Source organism: Lagenorhynchus albirostris, chromosome 5 (assembly GCF_949774975.1).
Source record: "Lagenorhynchus albirostris chromosome 5, mLagAlb1.1, whole genome shotgun sequence".
NCBI classification, from domain to species: domain Eukaryota; kingdom Metazoa; phylum Chordata; class Mammalia; order Artiodactyla; family Delphinidae; genus Lagenorhynchus; species Lagenorhynchus albirostris.
This window is the reverse complement of record NC_083099.1, coordinates 58,499,275-58,525,787: the sequence shown is the minus strand read 5'-3', so window position 1 is coordinate 58,525,787 and position 26,513 is coordinate 58,499,275. Positions and strand designations below refer to the sequence as shown.

The following is a 26,513-nucleotide window of genomic DNA, read 5'->3' as shown; positions in this document are numbered from 1 at the left end:
TGTGAAGGTATATTCTATACTAATAATAACAGTTTTTGAATGCTATTGCCAGTCACATTACTAATATTTTCATATGTGTTATCTAATTTAATCGCAGATCCTAATTATATATTGTACTATAATATAATAAAGCTATTACACATTTTATAGATAAGGAAACAGGTTTAGAGAGGTTAAGTGATTTGCCAAAGGGCATGTAGCTAGAAAATTATTTCATGTTATGAATTTATCATTTTAATAGGAGCTTCATGGACCTGTCAGCAATTAAGGAACAAAAGTAATGAAGATTTACATAAACTTTGGTAAGTATACTGAGTACATTAACATCTAAGTGTTTGAAGCAGTTATAGTATAATAATGAGGTATAAACTTTATCTGATGTAAGAAATTAAGTAAAGTGATTTATAGTACTGTTTTGTGATATATAAGATCATTAAAATTTTTATAATAATGAGGTATAAACTTTATCTGATGTAAGAAATTAAGTAAAGTGATTTATAGTACTGTTTTGTGATATATAAGATCATTAAAATTTTTATAAGTACTACAGAGGTTAAGTTACATTATGACAGGTGTATCAGAGTTCTTAAATAGTTGGGAGTTTAGAAATTTTACTGTAACTGCTACCAGTCATACTACCACTTTTATACTAAGAATTTCAAGAAACTAATAAAGCAAAATGGGGATGAGTTGGTCACATTTAGGCCTTCTTCCTTTTTATTACCTTTTGCATGGTCTGGACGCTTTAGCTTTTTTGCTTTGAGGAGGAGTATTGGAGGGTGCACTTAATTGGAAATTTGGGTAGGTTTTTCTGGCAGATTCTCCTGATAAATTAGAAAGAATTGAGAGGATTTAAGACATTTGCATTGTATATATACATATATAAATTGAAGTATAATTGACGTAACATTGTATTAGTTTCAGATGTGCAATGTAATGGTTCAATATTTGTATATATTGTAAAATGATCACAATAAGTCCAGTTAATACCTGTCACCATACATAGTTACAAAAAGTTTTTTTCCTTGTGGTGAGAATTTTCAAGATCCATTCTCTGAGGTACTTTCAAATATGCAGTACAGTATTATTGACTATAGTCACCATTGCCGTATATAACATCCCCATGACTTTTTCCTTTTATAACTGGGAATTTGTACCTTTTGACCCACCTATCCCCCTACATTAATTGACTATATTTAGCCCAGAGATATGTTTGTTTGGGCTGTGCTGTGTTTTAAAAATTGGGAAGTTTCACATAAAAATAAGGATTTCTGGCTCCTCTTGAATAATCAGACCTGTGATGTTGCAACACTGAACCTGCATTTTTACATGGTGACAGTTGGCTGGTCTAAATGGAGCAGTGCGTACCACTTCTTACCCATCTTGTTGTTCTTTCACCATGCTCCCTTCACTCATAATTACTATTTGTCCAGGCACTGTAGTAGCCATTTAAAGTTTTATCCCTTGATTTAAAGGGTTATCTTTCATGGCAGATTAAAGAACTGTAAAATGCTTATAAAACCACTAATATTACAGGCTTATTTATGTGATACAATAAGAAATACATATTTTGTCTTTGTCTCTGATCGCTTAACACACAGCTCCTAAATCCCTTGGAATTGCCTGAGTGATACGAGTGTCTTCTAATCAGGCAGCTCTTGGGGGTGGGGGCTGGGAGGTATTGTTGTGTAGCTTCAGGATAGAGGCTGATTGCCAGAAAGGCCAAGGTGTGATTAGCAGATAGAGCATTAAGCCTCACCACCACCCCCACTTTTGGGGAGGGAGAGGGACTAGAGATCGAGTTCAGTGGCCAGTGATTTAATCAATCATGCCTGCATAATGACACCTCCATAATAAACCCTAAACAACTAGGTTTGGAGAGCTTCCAGGTTGGTAAGTACATGGAAGTTCTGGGAGGGTGGTGTGCCTTGAGAAGGCATGGAAGCTTTGCACCCCTTCCCCATATCTTGTCCTGTGCATCTCTTCCATCTGGCTGTTTCTGAGTTGTATCCTTTATAATAAACCAGTAAGAGAGTAAAGTGCTTTCTTGAATTCTGTGAGCTATTCTATCAAATTATCAAACCCATGGACAAGGTTGTTGGAACCCCCAGTTTGTAGCTGGTCAGTCAGAGATGTAGGAGGCCTGGAAATTGCTGTTGGCATCTGAAGTGGGGGGCAGTCTTTCTTGTGGGACTGAACACTTAAATCTGTGGAATCTGGCTCTGACTTCAGGTAGTTAGTGTCAGGGAGATGGAAAAGACAACATGTTACTGTCAGGAGAGAAAAACCCCTCATTTGGTGTCAGAAGTGTTATGTTTAAAACAGCACAGATTCATGGTAAAAAATACGTTGTTTTAAAGCACGTTTACTGTTGGTTATTTGTAAAGGGATAGTTAAGGCAGTTTCAATATTCATCCTGGCTAAAGCCAAATAGTTTATCTTCTGCCACTCCTTCCCCCCAAATTGTCTTCTTCCATACCCAAAAGTACCCCAATTCCTTTGTTTCATTTTCTTTGCCCTCCACATTTATTTCCTTTCCTTTCTTCCAGCTCTGATTCTCAAACTTATTTATTCACAAAAGTCACACTGGAGCTTTACCACCTCAGTGTTTTGATTTCAGTGATTTGATTGTGTTTGCTTTGGTTTCCTTTCCAGCCTAACATACCCCATCTCTATGAAGCTTTCGTTGATCATCTTAACCAGAAGGAATGTCTCATCTCTCCCACTTAATTCTCCTGGTAGTTGTTGTCTATACCACTGAGTATACCACACCACATTTCAGTTGTGGAGGGAGGGTTTTCCACCCAGGGAGTTCAGGATTTGAATCTTGAATTAGGCATGTGCCCCCTGAAACCTTACTTCTCTTAGCTTTAGTTTCTTCATTTAGAATGTGTAAATAGTTCCAACTTCAGAATTGTTGTGAGAATTCAGTGAAATAAATGTATATATGTGCTTATTTAGCACATTGCCTGGTGTATAACAGGAACTGACTAACTGTTATTTATCTTCCATCCTCTCTCTCCACTTGGAATGTAGGGACTACGTTTTATGCTTTTTTGTAACTCTTCTGGCACTTAATGCAGTATGTGGCACATGGAAAATTTATTGAACAAACGAGTAAGAATAGATATAGCTCTATATAAAGGATTATTCTAAAGGACTTTTGAGTACAGATCATTAATTTTGATGTCAAAAAATCACAGTTTTATTAATATAAGCACAGAATAGCATTACAAGCTCTGTTTTTTGATATAGGTATGTTCTCCTGAAAGAAAGAAACATGCTCCTAACTCTAGAACAGGAGGCTAAGCGGCAGAGTTTGCCAATGCCAAGTCCGGAGCGGTTAGAAAAGGTGAGATCTGTGGGAGGCTGGAGACTGCTGAGTGTGGGATAAAAGCTAAAAGGTGTGAGTGTATGGTTCCTGTAATTCTTGGCAAGTAGATTTCTTTCTTTCTATTTCTTCTTGAGTTTTAGGAAATTACAGAGCTATGCAACTATCACTACTATCTAATTTAGAACATTTCCATCACTCCAAAAAGAAATCTCATGCCCATCTGCAGTCACTCCCATTCCTACCTACAGCCCTCAGCATATGTGTGGACATATGTTTTTATTTATCTTGGGTAGATACCTAGGAGTAAAACTGCTGTGTTGTTTGGTAAATCTGTGTTTGAAATTTTAGGAAACAGCCCAACCGTTTTCTAAAGTACCTGCACTGTTTTACATTTCTAGTTCTGGTTTAGCTACTTCTGTACCAACTAGGTCAGATTTGTTTAATGCTTTTTTTTTAATTGATGTAAAACACCCATAACAAAACTTATCATCTTAACCTTTTTAAGTGTACAGTTTTTTAATTAAAGCATAGTTAATTTATAAAATTGTGTTAGTTTCAGGTGTACAGCATAGTGATTCAGTTTTATATATATGTATTTTTTTCCAGATTGTTTTCCAATATAGGTATTACAAGATATTGAACATAATTCCCTGTGCTGTGCAGTAAATCCTTGTTGCTTATCTATTTTATGTATAGTAGTTTCTATCTGTTAATTCCATATTCCTAATTTATCCTTCCCCCATTCCCTCTCCTCTTTGGTAACCATATGTTTTTTTTCTATATCTGTGAGTCTGTTTCTGTTTTGTATATAGATTCATTTGTATCTTTTTTTTTTTAGATTCAGCATATAAACGATATCATATGATATTGATCTTTCTCTGTCTGACTTCACTAAGTATAATATTCTCTAGGTTCATCTATGTTGCTGCAAATGGCAATATTTCATTCTTTATTGTGTCTGAGTAATATTCCAGTGTGTGTGTGTGTGTGTGTGTGTGTGTGTGTGTGTGTGTGTGTGTATGTATGTATATATGTATGTATATACATGTGTGTGTGTATATATATGTATTTGTATATATACACCACATCTTCCTAAGCCAATTGTCTGTTCATGAGCCCTTCAGTTGTTTCCATGTCTTGGCTGTTGTAAATAGTGCTGCTGTGAACATTGGGGTGCATGTATCTTTCCAAATTTGAGTTTTTCTTTTTTCCAGAAATATACCAAGGAGTGGGATTGCTGGATCATATGGTAGCACTATTTTTAGTTTTTAAAGGAAAATTTTCTGTAGTGGCTGCACCAATTTACATTCCCACCAAAAGTGCAGAAGGGTTCCCTTTTCTCCACACCTTCTCCAGTATTTATCATTTGTAGACATTTTGATGATAGCCATTCTGACCAGTGTGAGGTGATATCTCATTTGGTTTTGATTTGTATTTCTTCAATAATTAGAGATGTTGAGCATCTTTTCCTGTGGCTGTTGGCCATCTGTATGTCTTTGGGGAAATGTCTATTTAGGTCTTCTGCCCATTTTTTGATTAGGTTGTTTGTTTTTTCAATATTGAGTTGTATGAGCTGTTTGTGTATTTTGGATATTAACCTCTTGTCAGTCGCATCATTTACAAATATTTTCTCCTGTTCCATATGTTGTCTTTTCATTTTGTTGATGGTTTCCTTTGCTGTGCAAAAGCTTTTATATTTTGATTATGTCCCATTTGTTTATTTTTGCTTTTATTTCCTTTGTTTTGGGAGACTGATCTAAGAAAATATTGCTATGATTTATGTCTAAGAACATTTTGTCTATGTTCTCTTCTAGGAGTTTTATGGTGTCATGTCTTATATTTAGGCCTTTAAACCATTTTGAGTTTATTTTTTCATATGGCATAAGGGAGTGTTCTAATTTATTGATTTACATGTGGCTGTCCAGCTTTCCCAACACCATTTGCTGAGGAGATTCTTTTCTCCATTGTATAGTCTTGCCTCCTTTGTCTAAGATTAATTGACCATAGGTGTGTGGGTTTATTTCTGGGCTCTCTATTCTGTTCCATGGATCTGTCTCTTTGTGCCAGTACCATAGTGTTTTGATAACTGTAGTTTTGTAGTATAGTCTGAAGTTGTAGATTAATTGACTGTAGGTGCATGGGTTTATTTTTGGACTCTGTATTCTGTTCCATTGATTTATATGTCTGTTTTTGTGCCAATTCCACTGTGTTTGGATTACTGTAGTTTTGTAGTATACTCTGAAGTTTGGAAGGGTTGTACCTTCAGCTTTGTTCCTTTTTTCTCAGGATTGCTTTGGCAATTCTGGGTCTTTTGTGGTTCCATATAAATTTTAGGATTATTTGTTCTAGTCCTGTGAAAACGGTCATGAGTATTTTGATAGGGGTTGCGTTAAATCTGTAGATTCCTTTGGGTAGTATGGCTATTTTAACAGTATTATGTCTTCCAGTCCAAGGGCATAAGGTATATTTTCATTTCTTTGAATCATCTTCAGTTTCCTTTATCAGTGTTTTATAGTTTTCAGCGTATAGGTCTTTCACCTTGATTAAGTTTATTCCGAGGCTTTGTTTTTTTGACACAATTAAAAAAATTTTTTTTAACTTTGTGATATTTCATTTTTAGTGTAAAAAAATGCAACAGATTTCTGTATATTAATTTTATATCCTGTTACCTTGCTGAATTCATTTATTAGTTCTTGTGTGGAGACTTCAGAGTTCTCTATATAGAGTATCATGTCATATGCAAATAGTGACAGTGTTACTTCTTCCCTTCCAATTTGGATACCTTTTATTTCTTTTTCTTTTCTGATTGCTGAGGCTGGGACGTCCAATACTATGTACTATGTTGAAAAGAAGTGGTGAGAGTGGGCATCTTTATTCCTGAATTTAGCAGGAAGGCTTTCAGCTTTTGAGTATTATGAGTATTGAGTATTATGCTGGCTGTGGGTTTGTTGTAAAGGGCTTTTATTATGTTGAGATATGTTCCCTCTCTGCCCACTTTGGTGAGAGCTTTTAACATGAATGGATGTTGAATTTTGTCAAATGCTTTTTGTGCATCTATTGAGATGCTTGCTCATGTGCTTTTTGTCTTTCCTTTTGTTAATGTGGTGTATCACATTGATTGATTTGCCTATGTTGAACCATCCTTGTGACCCTGGAGTGAATCCAACATGATCATGGTGTATGATCCTTTTTAAGTATTGCTGGATTTAGTTTGCTGATATTTTATTGAAATTTTGTGTGTCTGTATCATCAAAGGTGTTGACCTGTAATTTTCTATTTTTTTGTAGTGTCTTTGTCTGGTTTTGGTATCAGTCAGGCTACTGGTGGCTTCATAGAATATCTTGAAGAGATAGAATATCTTCATAGAATATCCCACCTCTTCAGTCTTTTGGAATAGTTTGAGAAGGTTTGGTATAAATATGTAAGTTCTTTGTATGTTTGATAGAATTCCCCAGTGAAGCAGTCGGTCCTGGACTCTTGTTTGCAGGGAGTTTTTTAATTACATATTCTATTTCACTTCTAGTGATCGATCTGTTCAAATAATCTGTTTCTTCTTAACTCACTTTTGGTAGGCTGCATGTTTCTAGAAACTTTTCCATTTCTTCTAGGTTTTTCAATTTGTTGACATATAACTATTCATAGTATTCTCTTATGACTTTTTGTATTTCTGTGATATTGGTTGTTATTTCTCCTCTTTCATTTCTTATTTTGTTTATTTGGGTCCTTTTTTCTGGGTAAACTTGGCTAAAGGTTTGTTAATTTTGTTTATGTTTTCAAAAAACCAGCTCTTAGTTTTATCGATCTTTTCTATTGGATCTCTATTTTATTTATTTCCTCTCTGATCTTTATTATTTCCTTCCTTCTGCAGACTTTGGGTTTTGTTTGTTCTTCTTTTTCTAATTCTTTTAGGTGGTAGTTTAGGTTGTTTATTTGAGATTTTTCTTGTTTCATGAGGAAGGCTTGTATTGCTATGAACTTTCCTCTTAGAACTGCTTTTGTGGCATCCCAGTGGTGGTTATTGTCTTTTGTCTTGAGGTATTTTTTGATTCGTTCTTTGATTTCATTATTGACCCATTGGTTTTTTTGTAGCATGTTCTTTAGTTTCCATGTGTTTGTTCTTTTCCCATTTTTCTCACTGTGGTGCATTTCTAGTTTTATACCATTATGGTCAGAAAAGATGCTTGAGATAATTTCTATCTGCTTAAATTTGTTGAGGCTTGTTTTGTGACCTAGTATGTGGTCTGTCCTAGAGAATGTTCCATGCATGCTTGAATGCATGTGTATTCTGTTTTTTTTAATGTAGTGTCCCAAATGTCAATTAAGTCCAACAGGTCTGTTGTGTCATTTAGGACCTCTGTTACCTTATTGATTTTCTAGCTGGATGATCTGTCCATTGATGTCAGTGGGGTGTTAAAGTCTCCTGCAATTATTGTATTATTGTCCATTTCTCCCTTTACATCTGTTAGTATTCATTTTATATATTTAGGTGCTCCTATATTGGGTACATATATGTTGACGAGTGTAATATCCTCTTCTGTATTGATCCTTTTATCATTATATAGTGTCCTTTGTCTTTCTTTATGGCCTTTGTTTTAAAGTCTATTTTGTCTGATAGGAGTATTGCTACCCCACTTTCTTGTCATTTCCATTTGCATGAAATATCTTTTTTGATCCCCTCATTTTCAGACTATGTCTTTCACCCTGAAGTGAGTCTCTCAGGAAGCATATTGTAGGTTCTTGGTTTTTTAATCCAGTCTGCCACTCTGTGTCTTTTGATTGGAGCATTTAGTCCATAGACATTTAAAGTAATTATTTATTAGTATGCACTTTTTTCCATTTTAATCTTTGTTTTCCAGGGGTTATTTTATAGTTTTTCTTTGTTAATTTCTTCTTTTTGTTTTTCCTTTTGTGGCTTGATTATTTTCTTTTGTAGTATGCTTGAGTTCCTTTTTTTTTTGTTTGCCACGCTACGTGGCTTGCAGGATTCTTAGCTCCCCAGCCAAGGATTGAACCTGTGTGCTCGGCAGTGAAAGCACAGAGTCCTAACCACTGGACCGCCAGGGAATTCTCTTGAGTTCCTTTCTTTTTGTTTTTGTGAATCTATTGTAGGTTTTTGATATGTGGTTACCATATCATAAGTATGGTATGTTGACCCATAACTATATCTAGTTGCTTTAAGCTGATAATCATACAAGTTCAAACACATTCTAAAAGATCTACATTTTTATTCTTCCCTCCCCAACATGTTGTGATTTTGGTGTCCTGTTTTACATCTTCATGCTTATCCTTTTGCTGTTAATTGTAGTTACCATTGCTTTTACAAAATTTCTTTGATTGTTTTTTAATCTATGTACTGGCTTATTTAAATGATTTTCAGTCCTTTTATATATTTGCCTTTCCTACTGTGATTTTCCCTTTCCTATAGGGTCTTTCTTCTTTTCTATTTAGAGAAGACCCTTCAGTATTTCTTTTAGGGTAGGTTTAGTATTGCTGAATTCTTTTATTTATTCATTTATTTATGTGGTACACGGGCCTCTCACTGTTGTGGCCTCTCCCGTTGCGGAGCACAGGCTCCGGATGCGCAGGCTCAGCGGCCGTGGCTCACGGGCCCAGCCACTCCGTGGCATGTGGGATCCTCCCGGACGGGGGCACGAACCCGTGTCCCCTGCATTGGCAGGCGGACTCTCAACCACTGCGCCACCAGGGAAGCCCTAAAATTTATTTTTATTTATTTATTATTAAATTAAAAAAAATTTTTTTTGCCTGTGCTGGATCTTTGTTGCTGCATGAGGACTTTCTCTAGTTGCAGCGAGTGGGGGCTACTCTTTGTTGTGGTGCTTTCATTTTTTTCATTTGTCTTTCCGTCTGCTATTTTGATTGGGTAGTTTCCATTATTCTGTCTTCCAGATTACATATTTGTCCCTTCTGCGTCATTTAGTATGCTATTCATTGCTTCTAGATTGGTTTTCATACTGGCAATTGAATTGTCTAATTTTGATTGGTTCATCTTTATAAAGCTTCTGGTTCTTTGTTATAGTGATCTTTATTTTTATTATTTTTATCTGCTTTTATTTATTTAAAATTATGTGTTTATTTATTTATTTTTGGCTGTGTTGGGTCTTCGTTGCTGCTCACGGGCTTTCTCTAGTTGTGGCAAGCAGGGGCTACTCTTCATCACGGTGCGTGGGCTTCTCATTACGGTGGCTTCTCTTGTTGTGGAGCATGGGCTGTAGGTGTACAGACTTCAGTAGTTGTGGCACGTGGGCTCAGTAGTTGTGGCTCATGGGCTCTAGAGTGCAGGCTTAGGAGTTGTGGGTGAGCCACAAGTTGTGTGTGAGCAACGGGCTTAGTTGCTCCACGGCATGTGGGATCTTCCCGGACCAGGGATTGAACCCGTGTCCCCTGCATTGGCAGGTGGATTCTTAACCACTGTGCCACCAGGGAAGTCCCTGCTTTTACTATTTCCATTTTGAACTCAGGGTCTGTAGACTGGTGAGGTCTATTTTATTATTTGTTCTTTCAGGGGATTTCTCTTGTTTTTTTAAATTGGAAGTAGTTCCTCTGTTTTTTCAGTTTACTAAACTTTCTCTGTCTCTGTGAATTTAGGAAAAACAGTTATCTACTGTGGTCTTAAAGGGGTGTTTTTATGTGGGAGTGTCCCTGTGTAGACTGTGTCCAGTATTCTTGGTGTGAGGGCTGGTTTTGGATGCCAGTCATGTCCTTCTTAAGAGTACTCATCGTTATTTCCTTGATAGGGGGTGTGACTGGTGTCTAGAGTCTGTGCTGGATGTGAGGCAGGGCTTCCTCTTGGCTCTGTAGCTGTCACTGCCCAGTCAGGGGTGGGGTCTGCTCCCCAGTTGTTGGAGTAGAAGCCTGAGGGTCAGGTTCAATTAGTCTCTGTTGCCCTGCCCCAAAAGAAGTGATTGCTGAAGCAAGTGAGGCTCCTGTGGTCACAGCAAACCTGTGCACCGCCTGTGTGGTTCTGTCTGGAAGCATCCCAGGGTCCTATCACTTTCTGTGTTGTGTTTGTTCCAGATCTAGTACAAGGCTGTGGCATGGAGTAGGGTGGAGGTTGGGGCATTGCGTCTGCAGGAATTGAGGTGGCTGTGCTACAACCTGAGATCTAGGCTGCCTCTGTGACAGACTTCAGGACCTGTCTTCCCCAGATCTAGTGCTCAGCTGCACAGAGAGGGCAGAGCCAGGGTGCTCTCTCTGGGACACCAAGCCTAGCCTATCTGGGTACTCTTGCCCTGGGCCTGTCTGCCTGAGATTCAGCGCTTAGCTGCTTCGCATTCTTGTGGCCAGTGCCCAATGCGCCCACTGACAGTGTCTGCCTGACTAGACACTGCTCCCATGTGTGCACTGATAATAGTCTCTGTGGCTCTGCCCAGATCACATCCCAGGCACCCTGGTCTGTCTCTGCCTAAATAGACTGCATCTTTGCCCTGATCTCATGCCAGGCTACGGTGTGGAGTGAGCTAGGTCGGGGCATTAGCCCTTTCAGATTGGGAAGTACAGCAAGGCAGCAGCTGCCAGTACAAGGCTCTCTCAGACCTAATTGTTAGCAAGCCAGCATGCGTGCACTCCTCCCAAGTAGAGTCTAGGCTTCTCTAGCTCTTCTGTCTGTCTCAGCAGATTTCCCACCAGGCAAGGGGGCTTGTCTCCTCGTGCAGGACCCCAGGACTGGGATGGAGGTGCCCAGATTGTGGGTTGATCACTCCCTCCCTAGAGTGAGGGTCTGCCCAGGTGAACCTTCTCTTCCTTACAGATCCTTCCCAGGGGCACAGGTCCTGACCTGATGCCCCTTTTTTTTCTGTTCTACCTAGTTACATGGAGATCTTTCGTGCAGCATTGGTTGTGTAGGAGATCTTTTGCCAGTTGCCAGTTAGTTTTCTGTGAGAATTGTTCCACATGTAGATGTATTTTTGATGTGTTTTTTAGGGGGAGATGAGCTTTACTTCCCCCTACTCTGCCATCTTGATTCCCCTGCTGTAGCTCAATAATATTATGTTCACATTACTGTAAAAAGGTCAACTATTATTTAGGTTAGATTTTCTTCATCATTAAAAAGAAATCACTTGGGTTCTTTATTTCCATTCCTAGAGGTAATCAGTCCTGTGTGTTTCCTATTTATCCATCAGAATTTCATCAGAATTTTTCTCTGCATGTAGAAGTGTGCCTGATAATTTTTATTTACACAAATGTGGTTATACAGTATATACTCTTCTGAAACTTGCGTCTTCTACTTACTAGTGTATTTTGGAGATTTTTCCCTATCAGTAAGTGCAGAAGATCTGCCATTATTTTTTTCATGGCTGTACATGTTTAAGATATTTCTTTCATGTAGAGGTTTTATGTTTTATTTAGTTAGATTTATCAGGTTGTTTCTTGTTTTCATAGAGTGCTTTCAGGGTCAGCTCTTTATTGATTTTTTTCTGTTTCATAGTAAGTAGTCAGTGAGATTGGAACGCAGCTTTTTGTAATGGCTTCAGTCTTGCTGCCTTACCTCAGCTGCTTCAGGTTTCTTTCCCCACACTGCTCACCACAATTAAGACCTGATATTCCTGCAGAGAGTCAAAGAAGGTATTGGATAAAATCTCAATTATTTACCCTAATTATGGAGAAGGTTATTCTGCCTTTATAAACATTGAGTTAATCATATTTTGGGGTTTTTAAACTTTATTTTGATAAAACATGAGGCTGGCAGAAAAATTACAAGAAAAATACAAAGAGGCATCCTTCACCCAAATTCTCTATGTATTTTACCACGTTTGCTTTATCCGTCTTTGCCTCCTCTCCACATAACTACATTTTTCCTCAGCTATTTGAGAGTAAGTTATATATGTGATATCCCTTTACCCATAACTACTTTAGTGTTTATTGCCAAAAAAAACCACGGATATTTCCTTATATAACCACTGTACAGTTTTCAAAATCAGGAAATTAACATTGATACTATAATCTACAGATCTTACTGAAATTTCATTAGTTATTCCATGTCCTTTTATAGTAAAAAAAACCCCTGGCTGGTGTGTTTTCAGTGTTGTCTCTTGAGTCTCCTTGAATCTGATTACTCAGTCTTTCTTTGTGTTTCATGACATCGACACTTTTGAAAAGGATGGGCCAATTTGGGTTTGTGATGTTTCTCATGATAATCATGATGATTGGCAGGAATATCATAGAAGTGATGCTGTATTCTTCACAGTGCATCATGTGAAGAGGCATGCAATGTTGATTTGTTCTGTTACTGAACTTGTTAGCATTAGTAATTTGGTTAGCCTGGTGTCAGGTTTCTCCACTGTAGAGTAACTAAATTTTTCTTTACATTGAGATCATGTAAATATCTTTTAAACCCTCCAACTTGGACTCGTTGGTTTTAGCATCTATTGATGATGATTTTTGCCTTAATCAGTGATTATTACTGTGATGTTTGCTAAATGGTGATTTTCTAATTTCATTATTCATTCTACATTATTTGTTAGCTTTCTTCCGTAAGAAAGGGCTTTTCCTTTTCTCCATGTCTTCCTTTCCTTTCCCTTTTCTTTCTTGAGTCATGCATTCCAATTTTATTCAATGAGTTAAAATCCTTTAATATCATCATTCTAGATTTGGCCAGTGTGTTTTCCTTCAAGCTGGCCTATATGTCCTCATCATTCTTTGATGAGGAACGGCAAGATATTCTGGATTCATCCTGTACTTTTCCTGCCCCAATCCTGGAATCAGCCGTTTTACAGAGGAACCCTGATTCCTTTGAATGGAGAATGGTATATTTAGAAACTAAGATCTGGGTGGTGGTACATGTTTTCATTGCTAGAAAACATTTGTAAAGTAATGTTACTTTATTTTTAGGTATATTTGGCAACTCTTCTTTTAAGGAAAGTTATGCTTTAGAGACTCTTCTAGGTGGATTGGCTGTTTATAAGTAGCACATTGTTTATTTGATGAAAAAGCTTTTGCTATAATGGTGCTGTTCTAATAAGACTTTTAAACTTCAATAATAGATTATCCCCTCTCCCTGCTTTAAAAAATATATTTCAGAGGTGAACTTCAGCCCAGTAAATCATATGTACTATACTTTCTGAATTAGTAGAATCTAAAATAGTAAAAGTTTTAAACTGAAAGTGATTATAATTTTTTTTAACCTCAAATACAGTTTTCTCAGTGCTTTGTGACACTTTGTGACATACTACTAATGAAAATTTATCAAGAAAAGTTTTAAAAGAATTATTCTCAATTTAAGATATAAGCTGAAGCTTCGGAACTATGTAAAGACACTTTTGGCTCTGGGAAAGTTACTAGAAAAGAAAGGTCTTTGAAGTTGGCTTTTTTGAATGGGGTGTATCTAATTGATACTTTTGATTTTCTTTCTCATCTGTTGGCATGAACTTGAATAATTGGATGTTAACTCTGTGGACTTGGTAGCCATTTATTTTCTTATCTTTGTGAGCTAACATTAGATTTCAGTTAGGAACCTCAGCCCTGACCTTGGGCAGACTCTTTAATGTAGTCAGTCAACAGCCAGGTTTACTGAGTTCCTAAGGGTCAGAGAGCTTTGTATTAGGCCCTGATCGGTGTGGTCTCTTCACTCTTCTAAGTTTGTCTGTCTTCAAGATGGGATTTGTCATTCTTACCCATCTTTTATTTCTCAAGGATTTTGTAGAAATTCATGTAGTGTGAGGATTCAGTGTGGCTTTGAGTTAAGTAGGCCATAAAAGTGCTGAGTGTGAGCTGCATATATAGGTTATGAAGTAGTTTATCTAAATATGTGGCTTTCACATCTCTCTTAGGTTCCACAGCTACCTGGGGAATTATCTTTATAATCTAATACCCCTCCCCTTTTTAGGTTTCTTATAAGGAACAAGTATTTATATACAGTATTTCATAGCTGTTATGATGCTTAAGATAATACACATATATCACTACCTAAAAATGGCTCTCAGGATTTAGAATTATGAAAAAATTTAGCTCACCTGTCATTACAATCCCCAATGTATGAATATTTATTTTTGAATAAATATATATTGCTCAGCCAATATGTACAATGTCAAACATAATAGAAATGTTAAAAGAAGGAGATAAAAAATAGAAGTTCTAATGGTATCTTCTTGTGTCTTGATGGATCTTTGGAGATTAGTATCAGGATAGGTTGGTATTCCATTCCCTATAATAGCAACAGCTGCCAAGTAGGTCAAAATACCTGTACCTGAGTGTTAGGGACACACTAATTAAGGCCAAAACATAGGTTTTAATATTTAAAAAGCAGCTGTTAATCACTTCTTAATAGCTCATTGAGTTTTAAAATGATGAGTCAAATTGGGTCTCCAAAAGGAATCTATGCAAGTGTATCCTACTCCAAACAAAAGTAATATATGGAAATTTGAGCTGAATAGATTTTCATTTAAATGAAACTAAACTTTAAAAAAATTACAAAAAGTGATATTACAGACACCTATGTATATGCATACCCAGCCAGAAAGATTTTTAGGAAATATTTGACAGAATGGTTCTTTGACAAAAAGATTCATCATAGGTTTTCTGTAGCATAGTCATTATGTGTTTTCTTTCTTTGGAATTCTGTCATGTGGTGATTGTTGAAATTATATCTTTCTATTCTCTTCTCAGGTAGTAGATTCCATGGATGCATTAGATAAAGTTGTCCAGGAAAGGGAAGATGCCCTCAGACTTCTTCAGACTGGTCAAGAAAAAGCTAGACCTGGTGCTTGGAGAAGAGACATCTTTGGAAGAATCATCTGGTACATAGTGGCTCTTCTAAGATGAGAGTGAAGTCCCATGCCTCATTCCCCATCCAGCATCTTTTAAAAATATGAGATATATTAGCTGTATCTAATATACAAAGAGGCCCCCAAACCCCTTTTGAACTTCAGGATATGAATGAAGGTAGCTGTATCTGATAGCCAGGCATCCCATTCCCATGATTCAGTTATTTATGGGTTCTTTATAATAGTGGTTCTTAATCTTATGTGAATCAAATGACCTTTTAAGAATTTGATGAAAGTTACAGATCCTTCCCCCAGGAAAAAGTTACATATGCACATGTAATTTTAGAGGGTTATAAATTCCATGAAGCTAATTTTAGGACACACCTATCCTCTTTGCCCATTAAGAACCTGGAACTATTAAAAAAAGAAGTTCTCCAGGAATAAGGCCACATGAACCGGTTTCAGTTTGCTCCCATTGCCATTAGGATAGGCCCTAGTCCAAATTTTGAATAAAATAAAGTTTATTTTCATTAAATCTTTCCACCTTTGTGGCATCTTGTCCCCTATGTCCAGTTCCAAAGTCCTGTCAGACGTTGGGAAAGGATGTGATAGTAAACATTCACACTGAGGTGTAAGTAATTGAGAAGACCCAGTGTATTCTCTCTTCCAGGGGTTTATTTGCATTTGGGTTGAACTACCAAAAGGAAGCATGTTCAGTAAAATTTTTGTCATCAGTCAGCAAGATGAGGAAGGCATTTTGGGTGGTTGGAGACCTTCCCTGTACTCTTGAAATTACACTACAAAACAGCACTTACGCATTTGGTAGATTGTTTTAATGGAGTTTGCGGTAATGGGGCTGCTTGGAGCCAAATTTAGGGGAGTGGCTGTGTTGTCTGTAACCGTGTAATCCAGTACAGAAAAGAGAGTAATTGCCAATACACCTGCCTAAGAACTTTGATCTATTTTCTTTTCTTTTCTTTCTTTCTTTTTTTTTGGATCTATTTTATTTTCTACTAAACTTTATTGGGATTAATCCAATTGAGGCCAGTTAGGAAAGGGTGAGGATACGGGAGAGAATGTGTGTCAATTTTAGAATCTGTAAGAGTGCTATTCTCATTAAGGTTTAAAAATTTTTGCTTTTTAACTTTCCAGGAGTTAAACAAAGTAGGGAACAAAGCAGTTATATCAGGACTTGCCTGATAGGTTCAGTGGTTAAGATGTGGCGCTTCCAATGTAGGGGGCTCCTGTTCAAATCCTGGTCTGGGAACTAAGATCCCACATGTTGCATGGCCAGGAAAAAAAAAAAAGCAGTTACATCATCTTTCCAATGTAGCTTATTAAATGAAACATTATAATTCCAATGCCTTTTCCCTAATTTTCTGTTGCATGTTAAAATATTTAAATTGGCCTTTTAAATGCAGAGATTCTTCAAAACATTACATCTAAATTTTTTTTTCTGACAAAAAATCATGTGGCAGTAATGTCAGAGAATACTTTTTGGATGTGTCTTTCCCTTGGTTGTTGAAAAATAGTGGTAGACTATCATCCTGCCGAACTGAGGGGATTCCTGATAAACTGAGGGAATTCAGTACCTTTATCTATTCTGCTTAAAGCAGCGTGGTTCATTGCTCCAGTGGCACTGCCTGTCAAATTATATGCTAAATGCCAAAATTACAAAGAGATTGGAACTTAGGCTTCTGATATTACAGATGAATTCTGGATTTTTAGAGAAGATTGGTTATATGCCCTAAAATTAATCCTTGTTACTTTTTTAATTGAAATATTTTCAAATAAATGTTAACAGTGAAATCACAATTTCCTTTTTTCCTACTCAGCATTATGATTTTTTAGGTTTTGTTATGTTGAGGTAGATATAGATAGATATCTATATCAGTTGCTGCAATTTACTTACATTTTAAAAACAAAACATATACATGTAAATATCAGTGTTTCAAATTATATGTGTGTGTATACATATGTATGTGTACATATATAAAATTAGTACACACATATATATGTAGTAAAAGTACAAAATATATCTGGTAATGATACACTCCAGTTTATGGCTAGAAGCTATTGTGAAAGTAGAGAACTTAAACTGTGTCTTTAAACTTTTATATATACATATATATTTTAAAAGAGTGATCTGAAGCAAACATTGCAAAATATTAACATCTGCAATTTTGCAGTGGATTCATAAGTGTCATTTAAACTATAAAAATTTTTAAATCTTTAAAAAGCCAATTACATCTCATTTTATTGAAAACATATTTAGTTCAAAGAAGGCTAAAACTCTGTAAAAAAGTGAAAATGTATTAAATGTTTTCTGTAGGGTGATACCTTTTTGTTTTCTTGGCAGGCACAAGTTCAAGCAGTGGCCTATACCTTGGTACCTAAATAAAAGATACAATAGAAAACGATTCTTTGCAATGCCCTATGTGGAACGTTTTGTCAGGTGAGCACAAGTACCGTTAGTACTAAAGTGTATCGTTACATCAGATGACGTGTTAAGCTTTTATATAAATAATACATGTTCATTGTCCAAAAACTAGAAAAATCAGGTAAAAAAAGAAATTAGTCTTATGTAATTTCACCATCCAGAAATAGGTACTGTTAACATTTTAATGTATATCCTTTGAAAAGTTTTGTTGTCTTTCTATTCATCAATCTGTTCTGTGTAAGTAGATGATTAAATCTTTTTGGATTGTTAAAAGGTAGGTCCAAATACTTCGCTGCATAGAATGTGAGCTCATGTTATTGCAGGGCGTGGTGAAATGAAATAAGCAATTGAAGAAATTAACTGCACTGGCTTTTCCTCCTCGCTGTCTCCAAACCTAGTGTGCAATTTGATCCTTTTGTCCCTTAGCCGTAATAGGTGAAGCTGTAAATAACGTGACTTTAATGTATGAGAATTTATGAATGCAGTGTCACTTTTACAGGCCTTAAATATATTGTTTTTGAAACTACCTTTAGCCTTACCTTCAGAACATGCAGCATAATCTTCTGAATATTCTTAAGAATAGCAAACCTTTAACATGGGTTTATTTTTTTAAATGGCCAAAATTTAGTTGGAGCAAAGACTGAATAGAATGCGTAATCTGATTTCAACTTTGTTTAGTCTTACTTTATACTTAGTTTATAAAGTAGCTTATATATTTCGTATATGTATTTTTATCTCTATCCAAATATAACCCTTATCTCAAATTTCTGTGACCTCCTCCATAGCACTGGCATATTGTAGTTATTCAGTACCTTTTTTATTTTAATATAAAGGCCTTTATTTCACCTTCACTCTGGAATGAGTTTTGCTGAATATAGAATTCTTTTTTTAATAAATTTATTTATTTTTGGCTACATTGGGTCTTCATTGCTGCGTGCAGGCTTTCTCTAGTTGCGGCAAGCAGGGGCTACTCTTCTTCGTTGTGGTGCACGGGCTTACTATTGCGGTGGCTTCTCTTGTTGCGAAGCACGGGCTCTAGGTGCACGGGCTTCAGTAGTTGTGGCTCGCAGGCTCTAGAGCACAGGCTCAGTAGTTGTGGCACATGGGCTTCGTTGCTCCGCGGCATGTGGGATCTTCCTGGACCAGGGTTCAAACCCATGTTCCCCGCATTGGCAGGTTGATTCTTAATCACTGCACCACCAGGAAAGTCCCAGTACCTGTCTCTTAACTGTATTGTTATATTTCAATTTAAGTACAGTAGAGGCTAGGCATCCATGAATTTATCATTTGCAATTTTGATAATTCCAAAGTGACCTTATAAGTCAACATAATTTAGCTGAGGCACAAAGGCCTAATGCCCTGGGATGCTGATAGGTAGAGGCAAACCCAGAGTGGCTAGTCCAGCTAGCACTAAGCATCATCTCTTAGCATGGCTTTATTCTCTCAGTTGTGGGGAAATGATGTTAGACTGAGTGCTATTTGAAATTAGGGAATTCCTAAACACCTCAGGACGTATCTCAGGATGTAAAATATCTAATGTATTCTATAAAACTACATTATTTCTAAAAATAAAGGAGAAAGCCCAGTCTGTTAGAGGCTCACAGGTCTGTTCTTTCTTTCCAGTCAGGAAATAGGAAGGAGAATTGGTGTAGCATTACAGATGCTTTTGATTTCATGTTTATCTTTGACTTGTGTAGGTTTACAATGATTATTCAAGTTTAATAATATACATTACACATCTAATACAGAGACGGGCATGATTGAGGCCTTTAAGTGATTGATTTGGACATACGTTGACAGTACCGAGTAACAGGGAAATAGTTTTGTATAAATTGCTGTTATGCTTTTATTTACCTAGATTGAGAACTGAGAAACAAGCCCGCATCAAAGCAAGGAAGAGAAGTTTAGCAAGCAAGAAAGAAAAGTTTCTTCAGGAAAAGTTTCCACATCTTTCTGAAGCCCAGAAGTCAAGTCTTGTCTAAGATAGCTGAACTCTTAATTTACCATTTTGTTTTTCTTGGATTACAATCTGTATACAAAAGTAAATACATATTAAGTGGTTTATAAATAACTTGTGTTTTTAGTCAAATGACTGTCGACTGTTTTAAGTGTTATTATGGCATGCTAAATCTGGAAGTGGTCAAAATCACGTATAAAGTTCAGATTAAATTCCCATTTTATAAATTCTGACATCTAAGCAGACTTTTAATCGCCTGTATCTTAAAGTGGGAAAGTGATATAACTGCTATAGCAAAGGCAATAAGGTAATTTTGGAATTCAGGTAAACTTTTCACTACTATTGTTACTAGATATGAAGGGGCTATGGATTCTACTGTTAATAAACAGTGAGTACTTCCATTCAAAATAATGATAAATATATTTAGTACTTAAAGTGGCAAGTTACAACACAGCAGTCCAAAAAAAAAGTATTTCTGGAGTGGCTAGTAATTTTTATTTAATTTTAAAAGCCTAAGGTAAAAAACATAGGCAGTAAGTTTTACTAGTCAATAAAAAGCAATTCTACCATAAACAGAGTTGGAAAGCATTTTACTGAAAGCAAAATATTTAGAGAAAATAGACATTTATACAAAATTATAAAATGCTTGTAATAAGAATAAGTGCATTTCAAGGAAAGCACAAACTTATTTTAATTTACAGAGCCAGTTAAAGCCTTAAAAAATTTAAGTGGAAATTGAAATATGCAAAAATGTATAAACATTCTACAAAAGATGGTTGTTCTTTTCCTGAGTATACTAAAGCTATGAAACGTAAGGTGACAAAGAAGGTAGTTGTTTGGGAACTCTTCTCAAGGGCATTTCCTTTCTACACACTGCTTCCCTCCTTCTTCATATTCTTGTTTGGAAATCCACATCTGCTGAAAGGTGCCCTGTGAAATGGAAAGAAAAAATTACGTATGAACCTTTCTATTAGAAAATTTTTTCTTTTAATATCTTCATTATCACAACTCCTAATTTTTGAAGAACTCTTAAACCCCTCCCCAAATAGTACTCAAATTACACCCTTCTGGGCTTCCCTGGTGGCGCAGTGGTTGAGAATCTGCCTGCCAATGCAGGGGACACGGGTTCGAGCCTTGGTCTGGGAAGATCCCACATGCCGTGGAGCAGCTAGGCCCGTGAGCCACAATTACTGAGCCTGCGAGTCTGGAGCCTGTGCTCCGCAACAAGAGAGGCCGCGATGGTGAGAGGCCCACGCACCGTGATGAAGAGTGGCCTCCACTTGCCGCAACTAGAGAAAGCCCTCGCACAGAAATGAAGACCCAACACGGCCATAAATTAATAAATTAAAAAAAAAATTACACCCTTTTTTCTGCCCTCCTCCAGAACGTGCAAAGATACTATTTAGTCTTGCCCAAGTTTATATAGAATATTAAATCTTTCTATACTGTCATGAGGATTTAGAAAATGCTGGGAAAGGAAGATGAAGAGTTTAGCTATGATGGACTGATTAAGGCAACAACAGAAATTGTTGGAAGGCTTGATCCTAGTACAGCATTGATGAAATGTTCTAGCATTTGATTAATGGTAACGTTTGGAACTCAAACTAGGATAAAGTTTTACAAGTACACAAACGACAGTACACACGCACTATGCAAAATAGGTCAAAGGAGGAAAATGACTAAAGGAGCAAGGAACGTGGACTACATTACTACTAAGACGTGTAAGCAGAAGAAATCCGTTCCCTATGATTATTCAAGTGGATTCATATATTGTTTTGTTTCATATCGAGTTTTGAACTAAGATCATTAAAAGACTAGAAACAGAACATAGACCAGAAATATATAAATGGACAGTTACAAACATTTAATAGTTAATAGCTTTTTAAAATGTTTAGCATAAGTACTTAGTGACATTTACTTTGGCTGCTCTGAGGTGAAGGGGAAATCCTCCAAATTTAGGGTGCAGATAAGTACAAGGACTTCCTCCTGATTCACAGTAGGCACCAGTCCAAGCAGCATGCAAACCCCAACACCATGACTTCACCATTTGCCCCTAGAACCAATTCCTGACTTACTCTACCTCACCAACAGGCCAGGGAGCAACCAGAACCCAAGAAGGAATGATTTAATTTTTTTTTTTTTTTTTTGCGGTACGCGGGCCTCTCACTGTTGTGGCCTCTCCCGTTGCGGAGCACAGGCTCCAGACGTGCAGGCTCAGTGGCCATGGCTCACAGGCCCAGCCGCTCTGCGGCACGTGGGATCTTCCCGGACTGGGGCACGAACCCGTGTCCCCTGCATCGGCAGACGGACTCTTAACTACTGTGCCACCAGGGAAGCCCGGAATGATTTAATTTTAAATGTGCTGCAGATAAGTCCTGACCAGAGCCAATGGGAGTATTATTAAAAGAGGCGAGGATAAGTTAACAGATGCCCGCCTCTGTGTGAGAGGGGAAGCTGTAATTAGGCTGACAATACCTACTACTACTAAGGCATTGAGGCATTTTGTCATTTTGGAACATGTAAAACTGGTATCAGGTCCTCTACTAATTTGATAGCTAAAAACTGCGAAGATAAATGATTCATGGGGATTTTTAGTCTTTCTACTAAATTCAGTATTTTCAGTGATACATTTAAGTTAAATAAGAATCTTCAACTATTTTGCAAAGTAGTTTATCTACTAACCAAAGAAGCTAGAATGGAGCCACCGATCCATGAACTAAACCTCCGTTCCACTGTTGTATTATTTGCAATCAGTTTCAACCGCATACTCTAAAATAGAAAGGGAAGAATAAGTATTAGTAGGATCAAATAGAACAAGTGACTCAACTTAGGAAATTCAAGTTATGACCTTTTAGTGGCTCTGGTTCAAGCACTAATTACACATGATTATTTTGTAGTAGCCAGATTAATAGTAGGCATAGGTTGGACTACTGTATAGGATTTTAAAGTACTTTGATTATGTCTTGTAATGTGTAGTTGAATAAGAAAATAAATTATATAAACCTTACAAAACTGCATACTAGACAGCATGGCATTCAGAATTTAATCCTAAAACAGCAAAATAAGTACTTAACACTATAAATCAGGTACTATGCTAAGTGCTTCATATATTATTTCATTTTGTCCAACACCAAGTATAATTATTATCCCAACCTGCTGCCCTTTCTGTAGTGCTCCTCAACTTTCTAACTTACTTTTTTAGGCCTTCAAAATCCCTCCTCTCTTAGTTCATCCCTCAAGGGTTGAATCTTAGTTCAACCCTCGCTATTCCTCCCTGCCCCCATCCAAATCAAAACACAGACATAAGATCTCAGGAAAGTTTATTCACACTGCTTTCTTTCAAGTTAGTGTTTCTGTTCTGCTGGAACACTCTCTCAATAAACATGGTTTTATGGCTCAGCACTATCCCTATCTCACTTCCTGTATGGAGAGATTTTCCCCCTACCTAGGAATTTGCTTCTGGGGATAGTTCTCAAATTGTTGATACTTACCAATTATTCTATATATGAACATACAGCTTGAGTCTTTTTCACAGTGAAATAACTGTATGTAGCAGGGGTGGAGTATGTGGAATGGGAGGGAGGGGTGCTGAGGGCAGGAGGGATGAACACAGGGTTTTGTAGGTGAGGAACTGGTTGATATCTATTACAATGGATTTCATTAAATTTTAATTGCCTCCTAAAAGACAAGGATAGTATCTAACTGGTCTTGACCAGACCTGGGACAGCCCAAGTCTATATTCATTATTCTGGGACTTTTATGAAATTTAATGATTAGTACTATAATTAAGGTAGATGCCAGGTCAGTCTATATCTCCAAAAATGTAAGGAGGTATCAATCTTGTGCCTATATCAATACTTACATAACAAATATAAAAATGTGGCATATGTAAAACAGTCCTTTATATGAGAAACAAAAGGCTATCAAGTACACAAATTCTATAGATTCTGTTAGGGCCTATGTAATCTCTAATAAAGTTTTTTAAAATGTAATATTTATTGCAGAATACCTTACAAAAAACTACTTGGTGGAAGTTTAAAAATCTAAAGACTATGACTACTACTCTGTTACTAATGTACCACGTAAACTACCTTCTCCCTAAACCAGGTTCTTCTATCCTTTTGAAAGTTATCACAGTGCACCAAGGGATGTTTTTAAAACATAAAAGCTCTTTAGTCCTCTGCCAGATTTTATCTTGTAAGTTTGCTGTTAATAAGTGACATGACCTGGTACCTATCTCTGTGGGTTGAACTGTATCCTCCAAAGAGGTATGTTGATAATCCCTGGTCGCTGTGAATGTGACCTAATTTAGAAATAGAGTTTCTGCAGATGTAGGGTGGACCCTTAATCCATTACAACTAGAGTTCATTTAAGAGGACATACCCACAAAGGGAGAATGCCACATGTCAACGGGGATAGACACTGAAGTGCTATAACTGCAATCCAAGAAACGCCAAGGATTGCTGGCAAATCATGAGATGCTAGAAAGAGGGAAGGAAAAATTCTCTTCTGTACGTTTCAGAGAGCATGGCCCTAATGACATGTTGATTTCAGACTTCTAGCTTCCAGAACTGAGAGGTAATAAATTTCTGTTGTCTTAAGCCATCCAGTTTGTAGTACTTTGTTACGGCAGCCCTAGGACATAATATACCATCGTGCTCATCTTTCCAGCCATATAGCTCTCCCCACTTCTACACAGACTATAAGCCAACTACTTCAAAATATTGGAATATGCCATCTCCCTTCATATTCGGCACATGGTATTCCCTCTACCTAGATGTCCTTTCATAAACTGCCAACCAGCTGAACTCCTGTTCATTCAAACAGCTTCTTAATGAGGCTTTCTCTGACACTCCTAGGGAGTTAAGTGCTTTCCCCTCAGTGTTCTTAAGAGGGCCTGGTTGATGACATACTGAACCACTTAGCACATTACAGTTTTTATTTTCTGCATGTCTACTCCTCCTAACTGACTAAGCCCTTGGTGGGAAGGGACTATATTTCCTATCCTTAGTGCCTAACAGACTATAGGTACTTAAGTATGGAATCAATGAATAAAGTGAGATTCAAACAGTACAAGAGTAACTAATAGATGTCATCTAGAAAAATTTGATTAATAAGGGGTATTAACTTTAAGTAATACCATACCAGGCAGACACAAAATACCATCAACCTACTGAAAAACAAACTATATAAAGTTCCACCAGCAGTGAGGATACATATGACTGAAAAATACCACTAATGAACAAACAAAACTTACCGGGGGTGTTTTCTGAGAGAGTTCTCTATTCAACCTGTCAGTAAAGCTCTGAATTAGCGTGTTTCCTCCTGCCACTATAACGCTGCCATAGAGACCCTGGGATGAAAACAAAAATAAATTAGTTCCAAATGTTTCCAACAGTTTTAAATACAACTACAAATAAAACCATGTCTTCCAGTACAATTTTCCCTTTTTTAATTTTTTACTTCTACATAGACCTACTAGTTTAATCTAGTGGTTCTCAATCCTGGCTGCATTCAACTCATTAGGGAGCTTTTAAAACACCAATACCTGGGGGCAATTAAATAAAAATCTCTGGGGATGGGGTCCAGGAAAAGTTTTTGTTGGTTTATTTAAAACTCTCCAGATGAGGGCTTCCTTGGTGGCGCAGGGTTAAGAATCCACCTGCCAATGCAGGGGACATGGGTTCGAGCCCCGGTCTGGGAAGATTCCACATGCTGTGGAGAAACTAAACCCGTGCGCCACAACTACCGCAGCCCGTATGCCTGTGCTCCACAACGAGAAGCCTGCGCACCGCAACAAAGAGTAACCCCCTGTTCTCTGCAACTAGAGAAAGCCCACGCGCAGCAACAAAGACCCAACGCAGCCAAAAATAAATAAATAAATAAATTTATAAAAAAAGAAAACTCTCCAGATGATTCTACTGTGCATTAAAATTTAAGAATCACTATCTTAAAGCAATTATTCTACAATCCAATCATAATTTTCTGGCAGATAGCTGCCAGTATTTCATTAGAGGTATATTTCATAATTACATCATCTCAGAATGTACATCTAGAAGTTACGATGTTTAAAATTAGACAAGGTTTAATGATTATGGTGGATAATGCATACTCTGACAACAGTCCTGGCCAAAATGACTGCTACCTTTCTCTTCTGCAGAGATGAACTTTTTCAAAATCCACGTGCTGAGGCCTCCCCCGCCAAAAATAAATTCTCAGTAATAAGGAGTATATTTACCTCTAATCTGCATGTATGCATCAGAAAGTTAAATGTCAGCCTGCTTTTTTAGTGGCTAAATTCATATTTTAAAAATTTATTCCAAATGTCTAAATCATCTAACTTTTGAAAGAGAAAATGGAATATAGAAGCATCTCCTCCTCTGCAGTCAACAATAGTTTAAAGGAGAAAACTCAATAAAAAACAAAGTTAGCAATGTCTTACAGTAAATGTACTTCAAATCAACTGCCTTCCCCTTGAGTTTATACTAAAAAATTGCATGCTTACAACCCCATTATCCTAGAAGCAGCACATCCCAGGCAGGTAATTAGTTGAAATAAAGAACATTTTTCATAACTACCCGGAAGTCTTTTTTGAACAACATGATTTTTTATAGACCCTTAGCTATTAGCACTATGCTCTAAGCAAATGCATTAACTCAAAGAAAGTCAAGGCAATACGTTGGCTACAAATTAAATCTAGCATTTAAATAAGATATAATCTATCTAATAATTAGTATGGTATGGAATATGGAGTTAGTCCTTAAAACTTGGCAAGAAATAAACTGATGAAACAAACAGCTTGGAAAAGCACAAAAAATATGAAGTTTATATCTAAACTCCATGTAAAAGTTACATAATTTAAACCTTAAACCACACCTTCCTGAAAAATAAAAAGTAAAACTGTACTAGGTACATTAAAAATCACCAATAATCTGTATCTCGGTATGTCACGTTTTAGGAAATCTCTAGAACAGCAGTGTCCAAAAGAACTTTCTGTGATGATGGAAGTGTTCTACATCTGCACTGTCATAGAGAAGCAACTAGCTACATTTATAATGTGGC

The 26,513-nt window shown here is 36.8% G+C and overlaps 2 protein-coding genes across 6 annotated transcripts in view; one reads left to right on the top strand and one right to left on the bottom strand.

Annotated features, from left to right (window-relative positions):
* Window positions 1-26,513, top strand: part of MRPL47 (mitochondrial ribosomal protein L47) — a 32,880-nt gene that overhangs the window by 3,636 nt on the left and 2,731 nt on the right. For 3 of the 5 annotated variants that reach the window (XM_060150046.1, XM_060150047.1, XM_060150049.1), the window contains 5 exons: window positions 242-302; window positions 3,256-3,352; window positions 14,957-15,087; window positions 17,414-17,509; window positions 19,353-20,382. In XM_060150046.1, coding sequence (XP_060006029.1) covers window positions 242-302; window positions 3,256-3,352; window positions 14,957-15,087; window positions 17,414-17,509; window positions 19,353-19,476 — 509 coding nt within the window. In that variant the 3' untranslated portion in view covers window positions 19,477-20,382. Of the gene's footprint in view, window positions 1-241; window positions 303-3,255; window positions 3,353-14,956; window positions 15,088-17,413; window positions 17,510-19,352; window positions 20,383-26,513 lie in introns of those variants that run through there. The other 2 variants (XR_009540680.1, XM_060150048.1) reach the window with 2 other exon arrangements.
* Window positions 20,027-26,513, bottom strand: part of ACTL6A (actin like 6A) — a 27,605-nt gene continuing 21,118 nt past the window's right edge. Inside the window, exons 12-14 of the mRNA XM_060150044.1 lie at window positions 24,709-24,804; window positions 22,134-22,220; window positions 20,027-20,381 (exon numbers count right to left, since the gene is read on the bottom strand). Of these exons, the coding sequence (XP_060006027.1) occupies window positions 20,301-20,381; window positions 22,134-22,220; window positions 24,709-24,804 (264 nt within the window). The 3' untranslated portion in view covers window positions 20,027-20,300. The remainder of the gene's footprint in view (window positions 20,382-22,133; window positions 22,221-24,708; window positions 24,805-26,513) is intronic.